We start from the raw sequence: 14,613 nt of genomic DNA, 5'->3' as shown, positions 1-14,613 counted from the left end.
TTCATCCTGGAGCCATGGCTGCTGCCAGGACTCAGGGCCAAGCAGGGGCCAGGCAGAGCTCCTTCGCCGAGCTTGGTGGGCTATGATGGTGACAGAGGGGGAAGCCTCAGAGCCGCTTGGCTCCTGGGCACTCGGGAATGGAATCTGAGGGTGGCTGCTGGCCTGGCATGATCTGCCCTGAGTCTGGCTGGGCTCCAGAGTGAGGGGTTTGCAGCATAAGGCAGTCTCTGAGCACCTACAGGTCCTGCCTCTGGGCCAGGACATCTGCCTGTTGGCGGGGAAGGGGAGTAGAAATAAAAAGTGACCACCCCTCCTTTAAGAACTTCAAGCTTTTGGCTGGGCACGGTGGCTCAAACCTGTAATCCTAGCACTTTGGGAAGCCAAGGCAGGTGGATCCCTTGAGGTCAGGGGTTCAAGACCAGCCTGGCCAACATGGTGAATCCCCGTGTCTACTAAAAATACAAAAATCAGCTGGGTGTGGATGCACACCTGTAGTCCCAGCTACTCGGGAAACTGAGGTGGGAGAATCGCTTGAACCCGGGAGGCAGAGGTTGCAGTGAGCAGAGATCGTGCCACTGCACTCCAGCCTGGGGACAGAGTGAGACCCTGTTAAAAAAAAAAAACAAAAACAAAGAAAAAAACAAAACTTCAAGCTTTTGATGATCTGAGCAGCTCTGTTCTCCAAGGTGCTGGAGGACAGCCAGTCATCACCTTCGTCATCAACATTAGCACAGAGGGACTCCTAATAATTGTCCTCACTCTCTGCACTATGGACCCCCAGCTTGGATGGCTGTGAGGGCATTGACTAGTCCTTGGCCACTCAGCAGGTCACAGCTGCTCCCTCTACCTCCCAGGCTTCCCCCACGCTGGATCACTTGTGGTCTGGATGGCCCTTGATCATGAAGTAAGAGGCGTGCGGTAACCCAGCCAGCTGGACTCCCTGTGTCCCCTCTCAGGGAACGTACTTATTGTATGCTCGTTTCCTCTCTTACTTGCCCATTTCTGGTGTTATGATGAACACACCTGTGCTGCTATTGCTCTCTTTATGAAACATGGATGACTACTTAAATGTCCCTTTTCGTGCCATTCTAAATGTCCCTTTTCTTGCCATTCCACTGTTTGAAAGCCTCCAGGGTTTGGATGAGTGGTTCTGAGCCCTGGATGCATGTCTGAATCACCCAGCAGCTTCCAGAATGCACTGACTCCTGAGCCCCACCCATCAGGTTTTGATTTCATTGGTCTGGGAGGTCACCGTATCGCCGTAGTTTTGTAAATTCCTCCAGGTGATTTTAATGACTATCTAGGGGTAAGAATGGCTGCTGTTGCCTCCTGGAAAGCCTACTGTGTGTCAGGTCAGTAGCTGGGGTCAGGTCTTTCAGACCAGAAGAGCCAGGCGGAGGAGGGAAGTAAAGGAAAAGACCACCACCTGCTGTGAACCCGGCTCCAGGAGGGCCATTTCCCATGCCTTATTTCATCTTCCCATCCACTATTTGGTTTCAGATACGGAATCTGAGGCCGAGAGAGGGCTGGTGCCGCACAGCTGGGAAGGACCCTGCTGGGATGGAACCCCAGGTGTTTCCCTCCCCAGCGAAGCCTCTACACTACTTTGCAGGGAAGTTGAATGACAGAGAAGGAGAGATACATTATGTTTGCTTCCCTTTTTGTAAACTTTGTTTAGGGAATGGGAGTTGATTCTGTGTTCATTGTGGTAGGCACACACTCTGTGCAGAATAGGTGTGCCTTTTGAGATAAGGACATCATAGAAAAGTTAGAAAATACCTAAAAGTTTAAAGAGAAAGAAATTGCCTACAGTCTTATTGCCTAAAGACAAGTCCCTAACAGCTGCGTATGTTTCTGCCCAACCGTTTGTCTGCAGGTCTTTTTCACCTTTAAAATCATCCTCTATCAGTCCCTTTTTGGGGGGTAAAGACTTTTCCCCTTAGGACGTTCAACCACTGGTATTCTTTTTTTTTCTTGAGAACTTCTTTCCACTTACAGGCAGGACATCTGGGCATGTGTGGTAGTCCATTTTTATGTTGCTATAAGGAAATATCTGGGGCTGGGCAATTTATAAAGAAGAATTTTAGTTGGCTCATGATTCTGCAGGCTGTACAAGCATGGCTCCAGCACCTGCTTCTGGTGAGAGCCTCAGGAATTTTGCAATCATGGTGGGAAGGAAGAGGAGCTGGCATGCCACATGGTGACATCGGGAGCAAAAGAGATGGGGGAGGTGCCACACACTTTACGCAACTAGATTTCGTGTGAACTGAGTGAGAACTCACTTACCACCAAGGAGATGGTGCTAAACCATTCATGAGGGATCTGCCCCCATGATCCAATCACCTCCCACCAGGCCCCGCCTCTAACACTGGACATCACATTTCAACATGAGATTTGGAAAGGATAAACATCCAAACTCTATCAGCATGTCAAAGACAGGCCATAGCAGAGCCAGGGGCTACATGCAAACCCTCCTGTGGTTCCAGAATGTCACCCCCAGCACTGATCCTGCGGGCTCCCCTCCTGAGCCACTGGGGCTTCCATGCATACTTCAAAGTGACAATGGTGATCATGAGAATCACGGCCGCAGATGCAAACACTAATATGGCCCTTGTGGCATGCTCGGGACCATCCTAGGTGCCTTATGTATATTGCTTTCTCAGAGCAGCCCTACAAGATAGTTGTGGTTATAATCCTGAAGCACAAGGATGTTAAGTAAGTGTCCCAAGATTACATGATCTGAGAGTGGTAGAGCCAGCATTTGAACTCAGGAACTCTCTGGCTCTAGGGTCTCTGCATTTACCCACCACATTGCTTCTCCACTGAGAAAGACTTTTGCTGTAAATGCACTGGGCTCAGCAAGACCTCGGTAGCCTTTCACCTAGCATCTTCCAGGGTGTGGGGCCTGCAGAGGTCATGACCTTGGGAACTGTGGCCGAGTGGTCATCCCAGATAACTCTCTCCAGCTGGCAGAGGCTCTCTGCTTCCTGGTGTTTCTTTGAACCTTTGGCCTGTTGTGGCAGCGCTGGTGCTGCTGGTATGGGGTGCCGTGCAGATGTACATGGCAGAGCGTGCCAGTTGTGGACAAGTCTGGCAGCTTTCAGCCCCATCCTCCAAGAGCTCCTTCTTCCTGCCTGTCCCCAAGGCTGCAGCTCGGTCTGAATCAGCTTTCAGACTTTCTTTGGCTTGGGCTGAAGACTTGGCAGCCCCAGCCTCCAGCAGAGCTCCTGTGGCTTGGGGCTTCCACATCAGGTTTGAATTAGATGAAATCTCAGCGTCGGCAGGCTTTCATCCCAGCCTCGCTGACTCCCGCTTCCGTGGTAGCAGGCAGTCTGTGTGCCACATGCGTGTCGTCTCTGCATGAGTGTTTGCTGGAGCGTTTGTCGTCTGTGTGAGTCATCCCTTTGTGTGTCCTCTCCATGCTTGTGTATTATCTCTGTGCATGTTTCTCGTCTCCATGCATGCATGTTATCTTTTTAATTAATAGCTTTATTGAGATATAATTCACATACCACGCAATTCGCCCATTTAAAATATGCAATTCAGTGGTTTTAAAAATTATATTCACAGAGATCTGCAATCACCACTGCTGTCAACTGTAGACCATTTTCATCACCTAAAAAAGAGACTATGTGGCCTTTAGCTATTCACCCCCGATCCAACATTACCCCAGCCCTTGGCAGTGACGAATCTACTTTCTATCTCTGTGGATTTGCCTATTCTATTTGTTTGAAGACACTTCATACAAACAGAATCATGTAATATGTGACCTGTTGCATCTGGCTTCTTTCACTTGGCATATTTTCAAGATTCATCCATCTTGTAGCATATACCAGTACTTCATTCCTTTCTACGGCAAAATAATATTTCATTGTATGGATATATATATATATAGTTTGTCCATTTATCTATTGATGGCATTTGGCTTGTTTCCATCTTTTGAGTACTAGGAATAATGCTATGAACAACTTTTCTTTGCGTGGACATATGTTTTCTTTCTCTTGGGTGCTTACACTTTGGAAGGGGAATTGCTGGATCATGTGGTAATGCTGTTAATCATTGGAGGAGTATTGCCAGACCGTTTTCAAAGTGGCTGCGCTGTTTTACATTCCCACCAATGTATGAGGGTTCCAGTTTCTCCACATCCTTGCCAACACTGGTTATCTGACTTTCTGATTCAAGCCGTCCTATTTCTTTGTGGTTTGGATTTGCATTTCCCTGATGACGGATGATATTGAACATCTTTTCATGTGCTTACTGCTATTTGTAGATCTTTCTTGGAGAAACGTCTGTTCAGATCCCTTTCCCACTTTAAAACTGGGTTGTCTTTTAATGGTTGTGTTGTAAGAGTTCTTTATATATTCCAGATACAAGTCCCTTATCAGGAGAGGAGAGGCCGGTCTCTCATGTCTTTTTGCACCCCCACCTTACCCCCATCAAGCTTAGCAAGCTGTATGTGATTCATAAAGACTTAAGGACATGTTAAGGGAGGAAGAGATCTGGGTCACTTTGAAGAGTCCCTGCAGGAGCCATGGTTCCAGGGTGTGGGGGTGTGAGGGGTGGGGCTGCCTCTCTTACCTGCCGTGAATCAGAGACAACAGCCCCGGATGGCCCATTAGAGGTTCTGGCCCCTGCAGGTTATGTAGGGTGTTGCTTTCAGCTGAACTGACTGATGGAACCACCAGGGTTGGGGGACTTGAAAAGACCTAAATCACTGAGCCTGTCCCTCCTCCTTGATTTTGGGGTAGAGCAACTGGGAAAAAGGCAGTGTCATTTACTGAGATGGGGAAGACAAGGGGAGGAGTGGGTCTGGAAGTCAAACCCAGAGTTCTGTTCCAAAGTTTGAGATGACCAGTGGAGATCCAGTCTCTATCAAGGAGGCTGTTGGATAATCACAAAGGAATTTCAGGAGGAGCCAGGGCTGGGGATATAAACTGGAAGTCATTTGCAGTCATGAAGTACCTAAAGCCATGGTCCTGGGGACATGCCAGGGAGAGCTGATGATGGGAGGAGCTGTGTGAGACCAGGACAAAGAAGTGATTGCTGGCTATGGCCATGTGGTGGTCACAGGTAAGCAGTTTCCAGGAAGTGGTGGCTCTAGAAGGCCACTTGAGGTGGGTAGAGGAGAAGCCAGGGGGTATGGAGGCGGTGAGTGTAGACAACGCTTTCTGCTGTGGAGGGAAGCAGTGACACAGGCAGTAGCTGGGCAGGGATGGGAGGTAGAGAGTTTCAAAGATGCGGGACACTCGAGTGTGCTTGGATGCAGATAGGAATGGTCTTGTAGAAAGGAGAGTGTGATGAAGCTGGAAAGGGGGTGCTAGCTGCAGGAGCTGAGTCCTTGAGGAGGTAACAGAGAGGTGATCCTGAGCACAGAGTGGGGGGGCCACATCCAGCCACAGAAGAGGAGAAGGGGCCCAGCTGTGGGAGGACAGTGCGCAGCAGGGTGGTGGGAGCCTTGGAGTATGAGACTGGGCAGGGGGGCAGTGTTGGGGGTCTGAGCCATTTGGGAGAGCTGGGACACAGACCGTTAAGCTGTTAGTCTTAACAGGGAAGTGCAACAGAACCTCAGCTTCATGCTCATGTGAGGTGAGCTGCTGATTTCAAGTGAGAACAGTAGGCACCTGTGTGCAGGCGTGGAGTAAGTAGATGGTTGGGCTGAACCAGGGTGGAGAAGCTTCCCTGGGACAGCAGGATAGAGGGAAAGTGGGTGACAGAGTATGGGTGTTTGCAAGAGAATTATTGTGCAACTAGACCTAGATGTCCAAGGTGGTGAGAAGGGAAGCGAGGATGTAAGGATCACACCTTGGAGGTCCTGATGAAGTTTAATAATAACTGGAGCCAAGTGCTAGGGTTAGGTGAGCAGGGCAGTGGGGGAAGAGAAGGAGCCACCTGCGGTCGAGGTTTCTGGGTTGTAGCAGCCCATGTGGTCCAGCCAAGGAGAGTGGCTGGCAGTGGCTGGGAACAGTGCATGCAGATGCAGGTGGCCCTGTTGAGGGGAAGCAGCCACTCATTGAGGAATCTGGTGGAAGCCATTTCTGATCCTTGTGTATATCACCCCAGCATCCAGTTGCTGGGTTTTCTTTTGTTTCCTACAGTGGAACAGTTTCAAGCTGGGTTTGATGGAAGCCTAGAACCTGAGACAGCACAGCTGACCAAGGGGTGTCTGTGGAAGTAAAGCCCTTGTGATAGAAATTCCAGAACAAGTTCAGACCCAAGAATGCACTCTTCTTGGGAGGTGGTGAGGTGATTGGCTGAGAGGTGGCCTGCTCTGCTACTTTCTCCTCTGGGGAAGCCCCAGATAGGCCAGCCTTGGAAGGAGAAAGGAGAGGCAGTCTGGCCCACTCCTCAGCTGGCTTCACTGAAGCTACTATCTTGAAATAGCCCTTCTGGGCATTTGGCAAAGGTAGGCTGGTCCAAGCGGCAGCAGGCGAGGGGACTTAGGATCCCCCTTTCCCAGGGCCTGCAGCTGTCTCCTGAGAGCCAAGCCACTTGCAACTGTCTGGACCCCAGGCCAGGTCCTTGCTCATTGTCTCTGTACCTGCCCATGTCTGACACGTCTCCCAGTCCTTGGGGATCTCTTCTGTGCTCCTCTTGGAGAACTCTTTGTTGGCTCCGGGTACCCTTGCCTCCCAGTTTACATGCACATACGTGCAATTTGAGAATAGATGTACTTTTATGTACGCATGCACACATACGTACTGATTTCAAAACAATTTGGCCTCAATTACCTGCTATAATATTTGGGACCTCATCCTGATAGTAGACAGCTGTGGGTGACCCGCTGCACTTGCTCAGTTGTGGTTCACAGCGGGACACAAGGTGATTTCTAAGCCAGCACTCACCTCCCTAGTTGCCACGTGACCATGTCTTCTTTGGGTGTCCTGGGCTTCCACCTGAACTTGGGGGCTTTCTCTGAGGGGAACCCATACTGGAAAACCTGTTAACATGGCCTGGGGACCTCTGGATGAAGAGGCAGCCGAATGTGTTACCTTTGCAACCAAAACGATGTCATGTTGGAGAATCCACAGTCCTTCCCATCTTCCGCCCTCACCATCATTCAGCCACACACCTTCCAGGGAAGGCACCTCAGAAGCAGCCACATTAAAGGGAGTCTAGCCCAGCTGAGAGTGGCCAGATTTGTGCACTGGAGAATTTCCATTTGGGGAAATTGGACAAGGGCCTATGGGTATGTGGCTCAATTGGGTGTAATCAACGATTCTTTGTTTTAGTTTTACTGTGTGAAGAACCTATCTAGTACATATTTCCTATTTGTTTACTGTTTGTAAAAGAATAAGGTATAGGTGGAAATTCAATATGGCTGATATTTATTTTCCATCCTACCAGAATTTATTTCTCATTTTTTCTTGATTTTTTTATACAGAAATTTGATTTGATTTTAGCACTTTAAAATTAGCCACCACTTTTCAGAAATATAAACATTCAATAAATTGAGAGACGGGAGTACTTTAATGAGGAGGCAGAGAGCCAGAAAGTGCTCACTGCCAGCCAGTCTATGCTGTGTGGTGCCTGGTTTCCTGGCCACGGCAGAGATTCAAGGGAACTTGGGCCAAACCTCCATTGTGCAGACAGGGGAACCAAGGTCTGAGGGGGAAGGAACTGGGCCCATCTTGCCTCCCGGTCTGGTGGCCAAGCCTGCCTTCCTGTCTTCTCTGTCTAGGAGGAGAGTCTCTGCGGCCCAGGAGGAGCCCAGACCTGGATGAGAGCTGCCTGTTGAGGCCTGGGTAGGATGCACGCAATGGGACAAGGACAATCTCTGGGGAGGTTCCACCCTGATCCCTTGGGGGCTGATGGAATCCACAGTCGCATAGAAATTTAGAAACTTATTTCTCGGATAACGTAGGACAGGGCTTGGGTCTGGCTTCTTTGTCCTAAACAGTTTACTGGGATGGGGAAAGACAGATCTTTTAACCCTTTCCTGGGGAGAGGCCTAAGGGTGTGGAGGCTGGACCAGACCCAGGGTCCTGGGGGTTCCCATTCTGCTGAGAACAGTGAGGGTGTGATGAGGATGGTCTCTGTAGGGGTAAGAATCCTTGGGGGAGGTCACCTGGGGAGTGCGAGGGACCATTTCTTTTATGGGCTGTGCCCTGCCCTCCCTTCTCATATCCTTGGTGAGAGGTGTGCTGGCCTCCATGGGAGGGTTTTGCCCAGAGGTGGAGAGTTGGAGAATGAGTGTCCTTGCTCAGCAAGGTCAGACCAGAGGCCCAGGGATTTGCAGGTGGTACTAGGAAAGCCATGTTTTCTTGCTCCAAGTGGCTCCTGACAGCAGAAGCAGGCCTGGAGGCTGAACCCAGGTAATACAGTATTGTAGTTAAGAATGCTGGCACTTACTTGCTGGGTGACTTTGGGCCAGTTACTTAACCCTTCTGAACCTCTATTTCCACATCTGTGCAATGGGTCTAACATTACTGCTTACCTTATAGGGCTATAAAGATGAAATAAGATATAAAAATATGAGCGGCAGGTACTGTTGTTAATAACAGTGATAAGAAGACTATAAAGGATGGAAAGTAGGGAAGTGTGTTCATGCTGAATACAATGTTAGGAGTGTCCCTACACAGAATCTGTTACATCTTGAGGGAGGGAGCTCTCTGTCACTGGAGGCATCCAAGTAAAAGCTAGAGGTCTCCTAACTGGGGAGGTTGTCAAAGTATAATGCCTCGGACTGGGACGAGCACGATGATCTTGAAAGGTCTGTAGCCCATGATTGTGGGCCAGAAGGAGGGGGCGGGCTGGAAGGCAGTGGCTTCATTCTGGAAACTGTATCCCTCATATGAGACACTGAGCCCTGGAGGCCACGTGGAGTCACTAGGCTGTGGGGCAGGGAGTGCTAGGTTTGAAGGATCCTCTTTGTGGAGCCATTTAACCAAGCCCCAGAATGGGGGAGGGCCTTGACCAGGTGCCTGGTGCGTGGGAGGGTCTGAACAGAGCCTTCCACTTCCTGGTCTGGAGAGTTCGCCCTCTGCTAGGCAGCTTGAGAGGTGTGATGGACCGAGACCGCGCAGGCCACTGCCCTGGACCAGCCAGGTTTGTGTGCCTGTAGCCTGGGTGGAGCAGTGGCCTCTGACTCATGCTGTCTCTTGCTTGCTTGTTCCAGGGGCAGGAACAGTCCCTCTGGGTATCAGACACGGGTGCAGAAAGGGGGATGGGATAAATCATGCAGGGCTTGGCTGAGAGTTCATCACAGGCCCTCACGGCAATAAAGCTGCGGTAGGCCTTGGAGGTGTGTCCCGGGCCTGGAGCCACCAGCTGGAAGACAGGCCTCCCGTGGGGAGTTCTGCAGGCGTACAGTGGCAGAGGCCTTTGGATTTGGCCACCACTTTTCGTCCAGGTTTGGGCTCAACCTCTGTGCCTGAGCCTGAATGTCCTGGTCCCCTCCCCACACTGTCCTTCCTGCATTTCCACCCTCACCTGGGGGTCCTTCCCCTCTACCTGGTATACTCTTTCCTTCCCGGGTTGGTTTCTTTTGCACCCTAACAATTTCTCCCTTCTGCCTGCTGTGGAAACCTGGGCTGACAGTCCCTGGGTGACCTTGTGACTCTGCCTGGATGGGACTGTGAAGGGAGAATCTCCTTGTCTCTGGTGGCAGAGAGGAGATGTGTCTGCAAGGACAGGGGACATATAGCCTGTCTGGGAGGAGGGAGGATGAAGCTGGTGTAGGAGGAGCTGAGGGGAGTGGTGGCAAGAGTGTTGGGCCTCTCACTTCCAGTCTTAGCCCCTCCCTAGGTGTGTCCTGGGGCTAGTACCTTCCCCTTCAGGCCGGGGGTTTGAGTTGAATTTCTAATCCTTGCAACCAGGAACCTGATGGATAGTCATCCTTCAGGACCTACAGATGGCACCTCCTTTGGGACACGTGTCCACACTTCGTCATAGCACCAGGCAGGACATTGGCAGCCCTCGGCTCTTGGGCCTATTTTTTCCATTTGTCCCTGCCCATAGGAGGCACACAGTAGGTATAAAGTCAAAGTGCTCTGCATGGGTGCATGTATGCTCAGTATAAGGTTTGACACTGACATTTTAACAAGCACACCAGAACTTTTGCAGACAGTTGAGTGTTGTTACCTGATAAAATGGTTACAGGGAAGCCTCAAATTTGTTCCAATAATGCCATTTTTCCCTGGAACATTTCTTGGCCTCCTGATTGGGCTTGTTTATGAAGCACAGAAGGCAACCATCTTGGTTTGGCTCCAAAATGATGTTTTCTGTTTGATCCACAGAAACAGCTAGAAGGGGCAAAGAAAAGGTTGGCTGCTGCTGGAGGCTTAGTGATGGGTGTTCAGTCGGACTTGGAGGGGGCTCCTAAGATGCAGCCTCAGAACAGAAGGAGGTGGGAAAATGGGTGGAATGGAGTTGTGTTGTCACTGGAGTTCCAATTGAAATGGAGAAGGTCTAGTGAATTTATAAAAACGCTTCCTTCATTCACTGCTTCGTGTTCACAGCTGCGCTCCCAGTCCTTGGTATGTAGTAGGCACTCAATAGATATTTGTCGAACGAGTGAAGGAATTCAACAAATATTTATTTGCTAAATAATGCCTACTATTTTCCATCCACCACGGTAGGTGGGCTGCTCTTGGTACTTTGTAGGATGACATGTGTGTGTGCGTGTGTGTGTATGTGCACGTGTGCATATGCAGACACACATACACGAACCCACATCTAGTTGTATGTTTCATTGGCCCCTGTGATGACCGCCTTCACTGGGGGATAATAACACATTTGCTGGACTTTGCCAACATATTTTTTTGTTTTTATTTCCAAGGCCAACACCTGATTTTTTTAAAGGGAATATTTGATGTAGGGAATCATTAGATTAAAAACATGCACTCCTGGCTCATTTATCGTGAATGAGCATTAGCTGCCCTCCTCCCCGGCCTCCAACCCCCATCCTGCCATGTGCACACCCACGTGCTTTCAACCTGAAATAACAGCGCTTCGTATTGGAGTGGGGGACAAGCGCCCACCTTAGGGATAATGAGCCTTTGCCCCTAGGATCTTCCTGTCTGCCTCTAGGTAAAGCAAACCCCTGTGATGTGCTTCGGGCTGGAGTGCAGTGCCTTGGTGTATGTGCATGTGCCTTATGGCAGTGGCTTTTGTGCCTCTGCTTTTTATAAGCCATGGAAGCTCTGATGTAATGAAATTTTATGTAGAGCCCCATGGATAGACAACACTGTAAAAGTGGATCTACTTTGCTGAAAGGAGGGCGGGCCCCTTTGCTCAGCTTTCCTACCACCTCCTCCCACTCCCCTGCCAGGGCCTCATAGAACATCCTGGAATCCCAGGGCTCCTCAAAGTCCTGGAGGAAGAGCCTGCAAGCATGTAGGGTCACATATGTGCATTCACAGATGCTCGCCTGTCGGCTGTACTGTGTGTTCATGCCTCTTATTTCTCTCTTTCCCGCTGCTTGCCGTCCCTGGTTCAGGCGGGCCTCATCCGCACAGACAGCACCGACTTCTTCATTGAGCCTCTGGAGCGGGGCCAGCAGGAGAAGGAGGCCAGCGGGAGGACACATGTGGTGTACCGCCGGGAGGCCGTCCAGCAGGAGTGGGCAGAACCTCACGGGGACCTGCACAATGAAGGTAGGCTGTAGGTAGGGGCCTGTGTGCTGCTTCTCTCCCTACCTCTGGAGAGTTTCCCGGTAACTTCTGTCCTTAAGCTGTCCATGTCTGGCCTCAGTCTTCTTATCTGTAAAATGGGACTGGGCCACATAGACCTGCTGTACTGGCAGAGAAACCCCATTGCATTCTAGGAGCTGCTGTAATTGGCTGGAGCTAGGGGCCAGAGGAGTCACTTGTGTCCTGAACTGTGGTCCCTGGGACTCCAGAGGTCTCTGAGGAGCTCACCATTGCTTCTCAAGGCTATTTCTGAGGCAAGGCAGAAGGTAGAATGCCTGCAGTGAGTTCTTCCCCCCTAAAATCGACTCAACCCTTGGGAGCCACACGAAGGGAGTTATTAGGGCACCTGGAGGGAGGCTGCCTGGTATCTGGGCGTCATGGTCAGCTGTGTGTCCCGTAGACCATTTTACAACCCTACCTTCAAGTCTGTCTACTGTGTGACCCTAGGCAAGTTACCTAAGATTTCTGAGCCCTCATTTTCCTCATCAGTAAAGCAGAGATGATCCATGTCTACCTGTAAATGTTATATGTAATGGCAGTGGTATCTGTGAAAATCCCAGTATAGGGCTTGGCATGTAGTAGGTGCTGGATAAATGGCAGCTCTCCTTACAGTATTATTAAGGGTAACTGCTGACATGTTAGGGTGGGAACCCTCTGAGGGAAGGGGTGTCCCTGCGCCCAGGCAACCAGTGCAGGAGCCTACACACCAGAGGCACTCAAGACTTATGGTTGGGCGAATGAAACTGGATGTGACAAGTGCTGGTCCTAGGCCCGCTGGTCAACTTCACAGTGTCACAAAGCTCCTTTGGCCAAGAGGAGATGAGGAGGCCATGGGTGAAATCTGGTTATGACTGGACCACATCCTTGTGCCAGCTCCCTATGGGCCTGGGCCTGGTGTGAGAAATGCCTGGAAGCCAGTTGTCCTCACAGACAGTGCATCAGTTGAAGCTCCAGTTGCTCTTCAAGTATCACTCATAAGAGAAGCTGTGGCACCAGAGCCAGAGGGTTCTGCAGGCCTAAGGTGGGGAGGGCAGGGCTGGAGGGGCCTCTGAGCACTGGCGTGGATTTCAGGGCACCCTTCTCTCCACCAGGGTTGAGAAGAGGGCTGAGTCTCCCCTGGGCTCCATTTTTTAAAGGACAATTCTGAATCCAAAGACCATAAGGTCCCCTCTTTTAGGAAGAGACGTTGGGGAAGTCCAGCTCCAGAGCTGTGAGCCTGGAACCAGCTGCATCACCAGCCACCATGGTGGGCAGCTGGGAAGCTGAGACCACTGAGCACGTGGAACTGGAGTTCAGACCCAAAGAAATGTGGCTGCAACTCTTGCCCCACACCAGGCTCCGGGGCTGGAACTCCAGTGAGGCCAGGCCCTGGTCCATCTACGGGCCTTCCTTAGAAAGACCAGGGGCAGGAGAAGACTTTCTTGGAAATCTGTGACTTGTACTTTTAGTTGAAGACCAGTCGTGGGGCTGAGCCCAGTGTGGGGAGAAGCATTTCTAGGCGTGCCTGTCTCCATTTCACAGCTTGATTAAAGCCAGAGGCTTCAGCTCAGCTCTTTGGGTCTAGTTTTTGGCACACAGAGAGGTGCCTCGGAGGCCTGGCCAGGTGCTCAGAGCCTGCCTAGCAGCCGGCTAAAGGCTTTTGGGGAATCTCCCTCAGGCTGGGGACCTTCACATCTCCAGCTGTCCCCATCCTCCACAGGTGTCCCTCCGCTTGGTTCCTCAGACCTGGGAGTCTCCTGGATCTGTTCCCTTCTCCCACCCAGGCTGGGGGGCCTGGAGGACAGATGCCAAGTCTCCATCTCTGTGTGATTCACAGCAGCAGGCCTGTCCCTGGCGGAAGGAGGGCAGGGAGGTGTCAGAGGCTCCACTACATGGGTTTGCTCACTGGGCTGAGGCTGTGGAGGGGATTCCAGCCCCCTGCTCCACTGTCAGGGCGTCTGAGGTACACCAGTGAACCTGGAGTGGAGGGGACAATTCCTCTCGGCACTCAGTAAGGCCTCAGCTGCTGCTTCCTGAAAAGGGCATGTGTGGGCCCACACACTCACACCTACCCATGCACTCTCCCACACACTGACACCCACACTCACAAACACAGACCCATATACCCACACTCACCCTTACCGGCACACACCCATGCACCCACGCTCACACGTGGACACACACCACCCATACACTCATGCTCACACACTGACGCAAACACACGCTCACAAACACACACCCATACACCCACACTCACACATAGACACACACCATCTATACCCTCATGCTCACACACTGACGCAAACACACGCTTACAAGCACACACCCATACACCCACACTCAAACACTGACAAACACATACTTATACCCACCCGCACTCACACACCTGCATACACACATACAGACCCCTCTATACACTCATACACTCTCACAACCCCACATCCACACACTGACACCCCCCTACATACTCACACACCCCTTCACACACTCGCACACTCTCAAACACACTCATACACACACATGCTCATATACACATACACTCATATATACACACATCCATGAATGAGCCCCAGAGAAGAGTTAGGTGATCCTTTCCCAAGGCTTTGGTGAGAAATTGAACCGTTCAGAGTCCAGGGGCAGGAATTCCCGGTGCTGGGCCACAGGCTCAAGCTGGCCCTCACCCCGCGGCCCTGCCTTGGCCCCTGAGGCTGTGTCCTGGATGCTCTCCTGCTCCTAACGCTTCCCTCTCCTATTTAATCCATGGTGCTACTCTCTGGAGCCCCGTTCCCACCCCCAGTTCCTTCCTGAGGACACGAATGGGGTATGTGCTCCTGCAGCCCGAGCTCTGGCTCTCCGTGGGGCTGCCCATGCCAGGGCCGCCAGCCGGGCTGGGGCTCAGGGCGGCTGCTTTACAAGCAATTGAGATAAAATTCACCATTTTAACCATTTTGAGGCATACGATTCGGTGGGTTTTTAAAACTATATTCACAATGCTGTGCAACCA

The 14,613-nt window shown here is 51.1% G+C and overlaps 1 protein-coding gene across 4 annotated transcripts in view; it reads left to right on the top strand.

The window, feature by feature from the left end:
- Positions 1 to 14,613, top strand: part of ADAMTS14 (ADAM metallopeptidase with thrombospondin type 1 motif 14) — an 86,721-nt gene that overhangs the window by 15,758 nt on the left and 56,350 nt on the right. For all 4 annotated transcript variants that reach the window (XM_004049549.5, XM_063710021.1, XM_063710020.1 and 1 more), the window contains exon 3: positions 11,438 to 11,594. In XM_004049549.5, the coding sequence (XP_004049597.5) occupies positions 11,438 to 11,594 (157 nt within the window). The remainder of the gene's footprint in view (positions 1 to 11,437; positions 11,595 to 14,613) is intronic.

This window comes from Gorilla gorilla, chromosome 8 (genome assembly GCF_029281585.2).
Source record: "Gorilla gorilla gorilla isolate KB3781 chromosome 8, NHGRI_mGorGor1-v2.1_pri, whole genome shotgun sequence".
Classification (NCBI taxonomy): Eukaryota; Metazoa; Chordata; class Mammalia; order Primates; family Hominidae; genus Gorilla; species Gorilla gorilla.
Note: the sequence above shows the minus strand (reverse complement) of the source record. Positions and strands in the feature narration are given on the sequence as shown.